This window comes from Gossypium raimondii, chromosome 12, assembly GCF_025698545.1.
Source record: "Gossypium raimondii isolate GPD5lz chromosome 12, ASM2569854v1, whole genome shotgun sequence".
Classification (NCBI taxonomy): domain Eukaryota; kingdom Viridiplantae; phylum Streptophyta; class Magnoliopsida; order Malvales; family Malvaceae; genus Gossypium; species Gossypium raimondii.
Window position 1 is genome coordinate 45,423,430 of NC_068576.1, and position 12,910 is coordinate 45,436,339.

Genomic DNA, 12,910 nt, shown 5'->3' on the forward strand with positions numbered 1-12,910 from the left:
TTACTTTTTCGCTGCATACACGTACACTATGCCAAAAGTCTTCAAAACATCATAATAATCTCCACCATGTGCAACCCAATGAACGAACAGCCACTCCACTCTCAAAAATCCAATCATGAAGATGATCAGTTATCTCAAGAGTTTAAATTCATTAAAACAACATCATTATTATATTTAAATTTCAACATCCTTATTATGTGCAATCTAGAAGATTGGTTAATGAATTTGTGTGCAATATCAATATGCCGATGGAAAAAATTGACTGCATTTCTCAAAATAATAATCTTGGTTCTTCACTAGCAGACAAAGCCTGTCTGCAAAACTAAATTGAAGGGGGAAACTACCAAGTCCCCGTAATGGGAAATTTTCGGTTATTTGATAGCCTTTATTTTTATTTGCATCTCACATTCTACATTTGATGGAAATCTTGGAAGGGCAGGCTCCCAACCCATGGATTTACTGCCTAATCAAGTTTCTGATAACATATGGAAGTATACCACCATTGTTGAAGTATGCCAATTCAACCTGCAGTATCAATCACAAGGCTCAGTTTTAGTATTATAAAGTCCCAAAAAAAAAAAAACAAAAGACGTATAGCATATAAACATTTTAAACTGTTCTCACTATGCTTACATGCAGTGGCGTTTGATGCAAGGAATACATCAGTTCAAGGGAATCACATCACATCCCAAGCATTAATTTGCTTGGAGTACAAGATAAATATGTACACTTTCCATCAGTAAGTTGCCAGGCATAAAGATAAAAGGTATGTTATTTGGATTTCGATGTGCGTTGCATGATTATGTGTCCGAAACAACTATGCCTTTAAAAAAAAAAAAAGTTTATCTATATATTTGGAAGGTCTTTGAAAGATCATATTCTGATATTCATATCTGAATTTATTGGACATGGACTTTGGATGGACACTTCAAGAAAATAAAGAGTTGAAGCAACATAGCAAGATTGGAAATAAGTCAACTTTGATTTCTGTAGATAAACATGTCATGTAAGGACTAAGGAATAATCTTACTCGGACTTAAGGACAAGTATTAAATAGGTTGTGTCTTAGATGAACATATTTAACTTTTAATTTTTTTATATATTTAAAATATCTTATTTTCATATTCATGTCTGAATATTTGTCAAAACAGATGCTTAAAGAAAAAAAAAGGAGAGTAACGTATAATTCAGACAAGGAAGAATGTTGAAATGTCCAGGCAGCGATACTCAGACAATAGCAGATTATAAAACACATGTATGATGGATTACGTTGCTCATAACAAATTATTGTGAAACCATTTATTACCTCAGTGTCGAAGCGGACAGTGCAGGTGAAAGACTTCCCATTGTCAGTTGTGACAGTCACATCTTGGCCAGGTCGTATTTCATCTATTTTGCGTGGGAGATCAATGGTATAACGCTCGTGACCTGTTAAACCTAGTGTGTCCGCGTCCTCACCAGACTTGAAACAAAGTGGAATGATTCCCATTCCTACCAAATTACTGCGATGGATTCTCTCAAAACTTTTTGCAATTACCGCTTTTACTCCCTGTTCGTACAAAACATTAGCACGTTACTTGAATTCGGGACTAGTATCAGATATAGATATATGCCTCATACAAGAATGTTCAGCTTTTCGTTTTCGTAGATAACATCCCATACTCATCGAAATATGTGCTGGACATGAATACTTCATGAAAACTAAAAAGTCAGTAACATGGTTACTAGAGAGAAAAGGACAAGCACAAAAGTAAAGACCAATAAGAATTTCCTCATTGTGGCGAAATCAGGACTCTTACCAATAGCATTGGGCCTTTGGCAGCCCAATCTCGGGAGCTACCACTTCCATACTCAGCTCCAGCCAAAACAATGGTGTCGTGTCCTGCATCTTTATACCTCTGCAATTACATGCCAATCAAAACAAAAAATTTGATTGTAAAACTAACAAGAATGGACTAGTTTCTCTCTAATGAAAAATGGAAAATGATATTTAGTTGTTTCTATTGAAAATCATATTGGTTTTATGATAAATTGTGGTATACATTTAACATTGAAGAACTTACCATTGCTGCATCAAATACATATAGTTTCTCTCCTGTGGGGACATGTATTGTCTTAGGTCCAACTTCCCCATTCAACAGCTTATTCACAAGGCGAATGTTAGCAAAAGTTCCCCGAGCCATCACTTCATCGTTACCACGACGACTTCCATATGAATTGAAGTCCTTGCGCTCCACCCCACGGTCAAGTAAGAATTTTGCAGCAGGACTGTCCTTATGGATGCTTCCTGCTGGCGAAATGTGATCTGTTGTGATGCTGTCACCAAAGTTCAGTAAGCAGTAGGCATCCTTTACACCATGGGCACCAGGTGGCTCCATAGTCATGTTCTTGAAGTATGGAGGCTCATGAATGTAAGTCGACTTGGGGTCCCATGAGTACATGGTGGAAGAAGGCACTGATAGCTGATTCCACATGGGATTTCCCTTTGTAATAGCCTCATAAGTACTTTTGAACATATTCGGCAAGACACTGGATTGAACAGCCTAAACAGCAGAGAAGCCCTAGTACATTAATTTCATTCTTATATGCATGAAAGTTGACATTTTATACAAATTTTAGGGCGTCTACCTCTGCAACTTCTTCAGTAGATGGCCAGATGTCGTTAAAATATACACTCTTACCATCCTTCCCTGTTCCGATTGGCTCCTTATCGAAGTCAATATCAACCTGGATCATCACATTTTGAGTTGTCATCAGATTATTTGGATCATAAAAAGAGAATATTGATCTTGGTAAATATTTTACAAATAAAGACATCACTAATGCTTATTAGATATTAAGTACCGTGCCAGCGAGGGCATAAGCAACCACTAAAGGAGGTGAAGCAAGGTAGTTGGCCCTTGTTAAGGCATGAACACGACCCTCAAAATTGCGGTTCCCAGAAAGCACAGCAGCTGCTATAATGTCTGTATACCATTAAAATTAACTTCAATTCGTAAGTGGAAAAATGAACATTAAATTTGGAAAAGGAATACCGCTTAACACATTAGAACTAACACAATAGTTCAGTATTTACTAGCTTATTTTATCCAAGTTAAATTTTATAATGGTACCATTTTCTGAAATAGCAGAGGCAACTGATTCATCTAAGTCCCCTGAATTTCCAATACATGTTGTGCAGCCATATCCAACAATATGAAATCCCTGCTTATTCAGATATTCTTGCAGCCCACTGGAACAAATCCAGAATTAGTTAACTATTATCTCATAATTATGTAGAAATATTCTACAAATGTTATCACTCTAAATCAAGTTTAAATACATTTGGAAATTAAGGAATACCTCTGAAGTAAATATTTTGTAACAACTCCTGAACCTGGTGCAAGGCTTGTCTTTATCCAAGGTTTGACCTGAAGAACAATTATGTAATGAAATTTTTATGCACAGTTATATTAGCACACGTGTAGCTCAAGAAAACTGAATATACTGAAGAGGAAGAGAAAGAGAAGGGGGGGGGGGGGGCGAGGAAGTAGAATTGGAACTGTAAGGGAGAAAAAAACGAGAGTAGGAGAGATCGATGAGAAGGAAAGAGTAGCAAAAACATATAAACAAAAATTTGGCATACCTGTAAACCAAGTTCACAAGCCTTCTTTGCAACAAGACCTGCCCCAAGCATGACACTAGGGTTTGATGTATTGGTGCAGCTTGTAATTGCAGCAATCACCACACTACCATGTTTAAGCTCTGCTGGCTGCCCGTGGAATGAAAATTTTGCTACTTTGCCCTGTGCCTCTTTTGGCACGGCAAAGCCCTACAACATGGTAAGACGTTCATCAGAGTGTTCAAACGTTTTAACCGAAGGTCATACTGTTAAATTTACATATTAAAGCAGAGTTCGGATTAAACTTGGATTTTTTCATGTCCTTTCCTACCTAATCTTATTATTTATTTCCTTTATTTTTCTACCGAGTGGTTCACATTCTAATTGCTCTAGTCACCAGATTTCTAGAAAAGCGGAGTATAAAGTTCCAGAAGATAAGAGAGGCAAAAGTTCTAGAAAGAATGAAAAAAGAAAGAGAGAATTTAGCCATGTGAAGAGTCAAGGTGGACATCTTGTTCTATGTCAGACTCGTGATAGAAATTTGACACCAATTATTAAGTCACATAAGGAAATTATCTTATATGGAAAGTAATATAAAAAACGCATCAATCAAAGATAGTTTTCCTGATCATCATAGTTTATATCAACTTGTTACGTGCTTTGTTCAACTAACCCAGGGGAAGTTAGAGAAACAAACTATCAAGCAATACACAATAATTAATTTTGTAAGTAAAACAAGAAAATGTGCTCTAATCAAGACATAGATGATGAAAACTTAGATATGCACCCAGCTCAAGACTCACCTTGAAACCAACTTTATTATTAAGACACGAATTCCAATCAGCCTTCATTTCTCTCAAAGGAACTCGATCATGAGGTCTGAAAAGATTAGAAGCAATTACCTCAAATTAGCACAACACATCAAATACCAAAGAAAAACAAAGTAGCTAATGCTCTGAACCTGAACGAAACAAATGAGAAACACTGGCACAGAAGGCAAACCTCTTAGGTCCCGAAATACAGGGTTCAACTTCCGCAAGGTTTAGTTCAAGATATGAAGAGTAAACTCTTTTTTGTTGGGGCTGAAGTTGGGAGAAAAAAAGAAAGAGAGAGAAAACAGTAGAAAGTAAGAGATCAGTTATATCCAAATACAAGTAGAACAACTGGAAGCTGACAGTCTTAAACAAGAAAAATTGAAGAGGAAGAAAAGTTCTTGCCTCGTCATAGTCAACAAACATATTATTTGCACGGAGATATGATTCTATCATTGCCACCTGAATTTAAGGAAAAGGAAGTCAGCTAGTGCTTCAAATTAATAAATGCAGATCAAGCCAGTAATATTATGTAGTAGAAGACTCACCGTTTCATCACTTCTGCCAGTCAATTTGAGATATTGCAGAGTGACGTGATCAACAGGGAAGAATCCCATGGTTGCACCGTACTCAGGAGACATATTAGCAATGGTAGCTCTGTCAGCCAATGATAGTTCACCCATACCATCCCCTACAAAATTGTACAAAATAGAGAAGTAAAACCTTATATAAAGAATTCGAGAGCCACACAAGCAAGGAAAGATAACTTCAGATTAGCCCCATGAGAAGTAATCACCATAAAACTCAACAAATTTGCCAACAACACCATGTTTCCTCAGCATTTGTGTCACAGTCAGAACCAAGTCAGTAGCTGTCACACCATTTCTTAGTTTTCCAGATAACTGGAATCCAACAACACCAGGCAAAACCATGCTCATCGGCTGTTAATTTCAAAATAGACTAATCAGAAAAAATACAAATGATAGAGATTTATATTCAAGCAAATGAATAAGCACAAGAACAGCCTTTTTGAAAGAAAATAAAAATAAAAAGTTGGATATGTACAAGCATTCATAAAATGAAAATTGAAAGGAGCTAAAAAGAAGCCACTAAATAAAGGCTACAAACAAGTAATCGAGACAAAGATCACATGCAGAAACAATCAAATTAATGAGGCAACTTGAGTTCAAAGAGACTTCACAATCCTGCAGTGAAAGTTTAGATTCACCTTTTAACCATTCATTTTAGTACTTCATACCGAAACATTAATTTGTTGTCTTACTAAGCAGAAAGGAATCATGTTCTGCTTACAATTGAGGTGCAGACTTTAACTAGCAACGATCATCAACAGCTTTTTTCCAAGGGTAAAATTATTGGTGGCCTATGGCATTACCTACCTGACCAAGCATGGCTGCCTCAGCTTCAATACCTCCTACTCCCCAGCCAGCTACTCCGAGCCCATCTATCATGGTTGTATGAGAATCAGTTCCAACCACACTATCAGGGTAGAGAATGCCATCGGTGTTGAACACAAGCCGACCAAGATATTCAAGATTAACCTGAAATGTTAAAGTGTCAGCTCACTTGGCCACCATATTCACATGATTTAATGTCCACAGAAAATTCGACATAAAGAAAATTATAAGCTTCTTTGTTTATGACTTATATGCATGCAATAAATGAGAATATGTTCACCATTATGTCAAAAGCATTTATTGCATATTGTACACTAATTATCAAATTAACAAACCATACCTGATGCACGATACCAGAACCAGGAGGAACAACAAGCATGTTACGGAAGGCAGAAGATCCCCATTTAAGGAATGAAAATCTTTCCTTGTTTCGCTGAAACTCAAGCTCCATATTTGCTTGCACAGCATTTTCTGATCTTGTTACATCAACTTGAACCGAATGATCGATAACAAGATCTACAGGAACCTGAATACAAGATATTTTCAGCAATACATAATAAAGATAGAGTAGACATACAAACTATTACAAAATATCCAGGCATGTTGTAATTGAACATTGGGCATTCAAAACTACATATCATTCAACTGATATCAATTAGAAACTTCTACATAACGGCCTATAGATAATATACACAGCAATAAGAATCAAAGAGGAAAAACAAGATGTCTCATATTAATAAGCTTATGTTTCCTGAAGTCAAAGGGGAATGTCAAATACGGGTGCATTTGACATGGTTAGGCTCAATTTTTTCTATATTTTTCCATATATTCGGAGGATTATACTGCTCAATTATGTGTCAGACACAGGTGCCGATAGGGGTACTAAACGGAAAATGAAAAATCTAAATAGAATAGCTAAGAACATGATAAAAAAGCAGTAGGAAATGCTTGCACACTAACTAGAAATTTGATATGTAAAAGTTTTCTCAATATTGACACCCTTAATATCTTATTAAGCCAAAAATATGTAAAGCTTGCAACCTTAACCTATATAACCTAGAAATTGCTCATCCCTCACAAAATAGAAAATGGCAGACCGAATTTTCAGCACTCTTTGAGTAAACATTCATGCAAATGATATAAACAAACACACCAGAGGATTAATCTTGCTTGTATCACTGCCAAGCTTGTGCATAGCATCACGCATACAAGCAAGGTCGACCACGGCTGGCACTCCGGTAAAATCCTGGCAACAAAGCAGAATGGATAAGAGATATAGCAAGCATTATTTATTTCTTTTAACGAAATAAGTATATGCATTTATATATAAATATATATATATATATAAATAGGTTAAACAAATACCTGTAAGAGAACACGAGCAGGCTTGAAGGGGATCTCGACTTGCTTTGGTGCTGTATTTTCCCAATCAATTATTTTCTCAACATCTTCCTTCTTTACTTGGAAGTTATCACAATTACGAATTGCAGATTCAAGCAAGATTCGGATAGAGTAAGGCAGTTTATCTATTATATGTACAACAGAAACAAGGAACACATATGATCAGTCACACAACTAACCGAAACTGCTAGACTGGACACAGGCATGAATTAGTATATCAGTCATCAAGTGAATCAACATTATATGTATAAGCTTTACGAGAAAATTTACCAATCCTTGGGTCGTTGAGCGCAGGCAAGCTATAGAACTTTCCAAACTCACCGCCACCAGGCCTGGGAAGACTTGTCAAAACTGCCTTAAACGGATGTTCAGCGGCTGAAAATAATAAAAAAAGTTCATTAAATAAACACTCTCAGCTGATCAATTTTCAACGTAATTATCAGTTTTAAGATACTTCATAAGATTAAAATCTGGTAAAAATGATGCTAGATAAATATCCTTTAACAATCGTTATACTGATTTGATACAAATTGTCCTTTTGATCCTTAAAGTATGAGTGATAATTTAATTATTATTCGGCTAAAAAACTATTCAATTTTTTTAAAATCTGAGACTTCTTATTATTGGAACTTAAGAGGTTGACAGAGACCTTAACTAATCGGGTTAAATTAATAAATCATATAATAAGCAGTTCAATGGAAGCTAAATATGGGATTCAGAAATCAAGCAAAAGAAACAAACTCCGAAAGTCTGGGAGAGTAGTACCCATGGTAGCAAACTTCCTCTGCAACTGTTCAATGATGGGGTTAAACGCTCTGATCTCAGAACGGAGGTTAAGAGGAGATCTCCAATCGAGACGGTGACTCCACCGCGGAACAGAGCAGTGGAAGGAGCGAACGGCGGCGGAGGTAAGAGATCGTCGGTGGTGGTTGATAACAGAAAGAGAGGCCTGATTGGTGGAAGTGAGATTCCGAAAGGAAGAACGAAAGAAGCGAGTTGGAGAGTAAGCGGAAGCAGCTCTTAAGAGAGATGAAGAAGGTGAAGATGAGGCCGTTATATACATGACGTCGAAAGATCAATATCACAAGGTTTAACGGGCACGAATTCACATATAAATGGCAGTAATCAGGAAGCAGAAGATAAGGAGATAATTCAATGAATGTAAGGAACCAAACAGAAATTCATGGCCGTTTCTGGCTTTATATCGTTAAAACATGAATCAATGAGAAAGGTAACAGCGTGTGGAGAGAGAGAAGGAGGAAAGAGTCAACATGTATAATCGAGCCGAGCCGAGGTGACGGTGTTCAAATCCAAATTTGGGGTTCAAAAAGCGATTTCTAACTAAAATTTTATTTCTGCATGGAAAAATAAGTTTGACCCCTTTTTTCTTTTAAGCTCTCAAATTTGAGTTCTTCAAAACTCTTTACAAATAAAAAGGCTTTATGTATGAGCATATTTAGAATATCTCAATTTTGATTATAATGATGATGGCTAATTTTGGGATAAATGAACATTATTTATTATTTATTATTTATATACACTTTTACAAATATATTTGATGCATAAAACATATTCGAATAAAGGGACGGACCTTGAGCTGCGTGCCCACTTTCTAGAACGGATCTGGCCAGTTCAGACGCAAGTTCCTCCTGAATTTCTGGTCAAGAATTAATCAGCTGCGGTAATGTTTAGGAACGGTTAGCACCAACCCATTTGATTGTACCAATCATACAACAATACCAAACAATGTGATGATCATATGGTTGTCCAGCTAGAGGTATATGCAAGTGGACTTTCAAATCAACGTTTACGATTCGCCATTAAGGACATTTGGCTTCTTTATTAAAAAGGAAAATCTGGTCGTGTAAATGGACCTTTTAGGTAGAGACCAATCGCAGTGGACAATTCTTGTTTTCTCCCTTTCCCACTGCAGCTGTTTATCTTTTAAATTTTATACGCTTAATTCACGATTTCACTTCTAAAATATATTTGTTTTTTTAATTTGGTATCTAATTTTTTATTCAAATTGATACCTAATATGTATTTACTTCTCAGTTTAGTACCTAAAGTTATATTTTTAGTCAATTTTTATAGACGTTAAAATTTTTATAACCAATCACAAAGCACCATGTGACGTCTTTAGGTAAAAATAAATATTTTCTTTTATTAAATCTAGCTACACATTAATATATATATATAATAAAAATAAATGTATAAAAATTCAGAATAAATATAAAATATAGAAAAAACATATAAATTTATAGAATATAAAATAAAATTTACAAAAAGATACAATAATTAAAAATAAATTACTTGAAATTAATAATATTATTATAAAATTGTAAAAATATTTTTAAAAAGGTTTAAAATATTTGTTTATAAAATTATAAAATATATAATTCTAAAATTCTAAAAAGGTATTTAATTTTCATTTTTTGCAATTACTTGAAATTTAAATACCTTTTAATTTTTATAGATTATTTTATTTTTTAAATTTAAATTATATATTTTAAAATTTTATAAAATTTATTTTCAAACTTTTTAAAAAATTATATATTATATTTGAATTTTTTACATTTTTAATCAATATAATATATAACTTTTAAAAAATTTAAAAAGGACATGTGGCGTATTCTAATAGCGGCACATGACTGGCATTGTCAACATGTCAAAAGTATTTTTTAATATTATAACTTTCTATTTTTAATTTAAATTTAATATTTTTATTTTAAATAAACCTAATTGTAATAAGGCCCAATCGGCCTGGGTTTAAACACAAAAAGAAAGTGGCCCAATAACCCCTAAATCTAGCAGCACACAAGCCCAATACACCAAAACATCCCGGACCCAAATTAGCCTAGCCCAACTCAACAAAATAAAAAAAAAACACAAAGAACCCTAACCCTAAACAGCAAGGAGCGTCGCCGCAAGCCCCAGCAGTCTCCAGCAGACGCCCAATCGCCGCATGTCTCGGCCTTCCCCCGCGCCATTTGCTTCACGGTTTCCTGCAAAAATGGACTCAAAGAGTCCTGAAAGAAAAAACAACAAAAACAGTTTAGATTTAATTTATTTCGGTCTATAAAAGGCCTATCAAAATTTGTAAAAGGGGGGGAAGTACTCAAAAAGTTGAAAGACATACAGAATACAGAGTCTTTTGAAGGTGAATCGAGTTTTGTTTTTTCCTTTTCTTTGATTTCTATTTCATTTTGTTGTAAAGGGAGTAAAAGGAGAAAATATTACCTTCAAGGATACGCCGTCGAGATCTGCGACTCCTTCGCCTGAATCCAAGTCGATTTCGGCGCCGGATTTGAAGCATTTGCGTCGTTTGGTAACGGTGGTGTAGAGAAGGGATTTGGGGTTTCCTAGAGTCGGCTAAGGGGAAAAACTGATGGAGTTTAGGGCTTCAGAATGGGCATTTAAGTAGTGCGCAAAACGGTGCCGTATTCCCCAACTCTGACCCGCGCGGTGACCCGACCCGAAGGGAAGGATCCGTGCGTCTGGGCTTCGAAGGGGAAATTGCGCATTTGGCCCTTCCTTTTTGTAGCGCGCTCTAATTAAACCCTTTTCACTTATTTTAAATTTGGACCGCATATTTGATGTCTGTTTCAATTTAGTCCCTTGCTGCGTAGCGTTTTGGAAGGTAGGAATAATTTCCCTTTTGGTCCTCCATTGTTGTGCGCGCACTCCATGTGGTCCTGACTCTAAATTTTATTCAAAATTTGTCCCGTTTTCTCGTTTTTTGATTCAGTTGGATCCATTTTTGAAAAAACTCTTATTTCATTATTATTCTTTTTTATAAAAAATAACATTTTTATTATATTATATATTATCCTTGTTACTATCATTATCTCTATATTCATTCACATGCATTTTTTTATAATATATATATGCATGTTCCTTATATAGAATTCACATATTATTTTCTTTACATAATATATATACATATATATATGCATGTTTTACATTACGTGCCTTCCTATATACTTTTCACATGTTTTTCGACTTCTATATGTATACTTTTATATTTTGAGTTTCAAATATTTTTCTTTACATTTGTAAATATGTATACGCATTATATATATATATATATATATATATATATATATATATATATATATATATATATATATATATATATTATTGTTCCTTTTTTTGTAAATAGATGCACATATGTGTTTTATGCTTTTGTCTTATTTTCATATATTCATATATTCATGCATAGTTTTGAGATTATTATAAGTTTGTTGCCTTACATGTTTCATTTGTTTTTTTTACGTATGTATGTTTGTATATGAGTAATAAATGTATGCATGCTCGTGTTTGCAGCTCTACCGTTATATTGTATTTGTATATGTTTGCAAATATGTATTCATATACGTTCTAAATTAAAGTTTTGCTTTATATTATACATTAACTTTTAACATATCCTTTTTTGAAAATATTTTGGTTTTTACCATTCATCAAAATTATTTTCTTGATTTAAAGTTTTTTTTTGAATAAAAGTATTTTTGGAAGTTTGGGATTTTCAAGGAAAATTGAGCCCTAACGTATTGGGTTCTGATTTTCTTTGTCAATCTTAAATGACTGAGAACATTTTTGTTCAAAATGCATAAAAGTCATTTTTGGGAACTTAACTTGTTGTGCCCTAACGTATTGGGTGTGGCATGTTACTTTCTCGAAATGAAGATTTTCGTATAAAATAAAAGTGATATTCAAGTTTGGGGAATTATGAGGAATTGTACCCTAACGTATTGGGACTCGATTTCTGTGCATGACTTGAACAATTGGATATCCTTTTGCAAATTTCATCATTCAAGCTTATTTTAAAATCTTTTTAACTTTCGACACAAAAGACATCAAATAATCAATTTGGTACCGATTTTGGGCGTTACGAGGGTGCTAACCCTTCCTCGTGCGTAATTGACTCCTGAACTCGTTTTCTCAAAACAACGTAGACCAAAATAATTTTTAAGGTGAGCCGATCACACCTTAATAAAGGATCGGTGGCGACTCAAGTTTTTGTTTTTAAAGTCGACAACTAAATTTTTGTTTTCAAAAAACGGTTTCGACAGCTTGGCGACTCCGCTGGGGACACAAGAGAGTCGAGCCATAAACTGATTATATTTGTCTTTGTGTCGAAAATCAAAAGTTTTAAAAAATTTATGAGTTCCTTCGCATTCATCGTTTTTTCCATTTTGGCATGTTGGTAACCTTGCATTTGCATTTTGCATTTTACCCTTAAGTGGGAGCGAGAAACTAGTCCTTCGTGAGGTTTTCACCTCCGTGCAGGGTAGTGGACCGCTTCTGGGATACATCTGTACCTATGTCTTCGTGAGATTTTCATCTCCGTACAGCCATAGGGAAATGTGTCCCCCTGAACCGAACTTGATCCACATGAGCCTATAATGGGTGAGGATCGAGGAATCTGCTGGTTTGGGTACCCTTACTCTAGAAACTAAACTTCATATAGTGAGCTTTAGAAACTTGACCTAGGTAGAACTATCCCAAAACCCTAGGGGATTCCTGCTTAGGTGTTTCTTGCTATTTTATGTTTGTTTATATCTTTATATGTGATACTGACTTGGGTTTCTTTTGTTTTATTTGCATGACATCATGATAGCATAACATTTTATCCTAAAAGGGCGTTAGTTCAAATTCGGTTGCTAGACAGAAAGCTTATC

General features: G+C 34.9%; 1 protein-coding gene and 1 long non-coding RNA gene across 3 annotated transcripts; both read right to left on the reverse strand.

The window, feature by feature from the left end:
* Window positions 1–243: 243 nt before the first annotated feature.
* Window positions 244–8,869, reverse strand: LOC105764429 (aconitate hydratase, cytoplasmic). Of its 2 annotated transcripts, none has more exons than XM_052624920.1 (20): window positions 8,821–8,869; window positions 7,500–7,604; window positions 7,194–7,354; window positions 6,982–7,074; window positions 6,169–6,354; window positions 5,811–5,972; window positions 5,210–5,354; window positions 4,962–5,104; window positions 4,819–4,875; window positions 4,604–4,683; window positions 4,405–4,480; window positions 3,626–3,811; window positions 3,343–3,410; window positions 3,114–3,232; window positions 2,845–2,966; window positions 2,629–2,727; window positions 2,064–2,543; window positions 1,800–1,898; window positions 1,307–1,549; window positions 244–525 (listed from the first exon to the last, which is right to left on the reverse strand). In XM_052624920.1, exons 4-20 carry the CDS (start codon window positions 7,033–7,035, stop codon window positions 457–459), a joined length of 2,388 nt encoding a protein of 795 aa, XP_052480880.1. In that variant the 5' UTR covers window positions 7,036–7,074; window positions 7,194–7,354; window positions 7,500–7,604; window positions 8,821–8,869; the 3' UTR covers window positions 244–456. The 2 variants fall into 2 exon arrangements, with proteins under 2 accessions (XP_052480880.1, XP_012438439.1); XM_012582985.2 differs by lacking the exon at window positions 8,821–8,869 and adding an exon at window positions 7,995–8,639.
* A 1,026-nt stretch (window positions 8,870–9,895) lies between these two features.
* LOC128035382 (uncharacterized) lies at window positions 9,896–10,950 on the reverse strand. The gene is made up of 2 exons (XR_008191812.1): window positions 10,470–10,950; window positions 9,896–10,258 (listed from the first exon to the last, which is right to left on the reverse strand). It is a non-coding gene; the product is annotated as an uncharacterized LOC128035382 (long non-coding RNA).
* Between the last annotated feature and the right edge of the window lie 1,960 nt (window positions 10,951–12,910).

Excerpts from the sequence above, each read along its gene's own strand:
- LOC105764429 (XM_012582985.2), bottom strand. The coding sequence starts at position 8,292 with ATGTATATAACGGCCTCATCTTCACCTTCTTCATCTCTCTTAAGAGCT. Across the intron at positions 4,481-4,603 it reads TGTATTTCGGGACCTAAGAG|ACCTCATGATCGAGTTCCTT; the intron begins GTTTGCCTTCTG and ends TAATCTTTTCAG. Across the intron at positions 2,544-2,628 it reads CTACTGAAGAAGTTGCAGAG|GCTGTTCAATCCAGTGTCTT; the intron begins GTAGACGCCCTA and ends TCTGCTGTTTAG.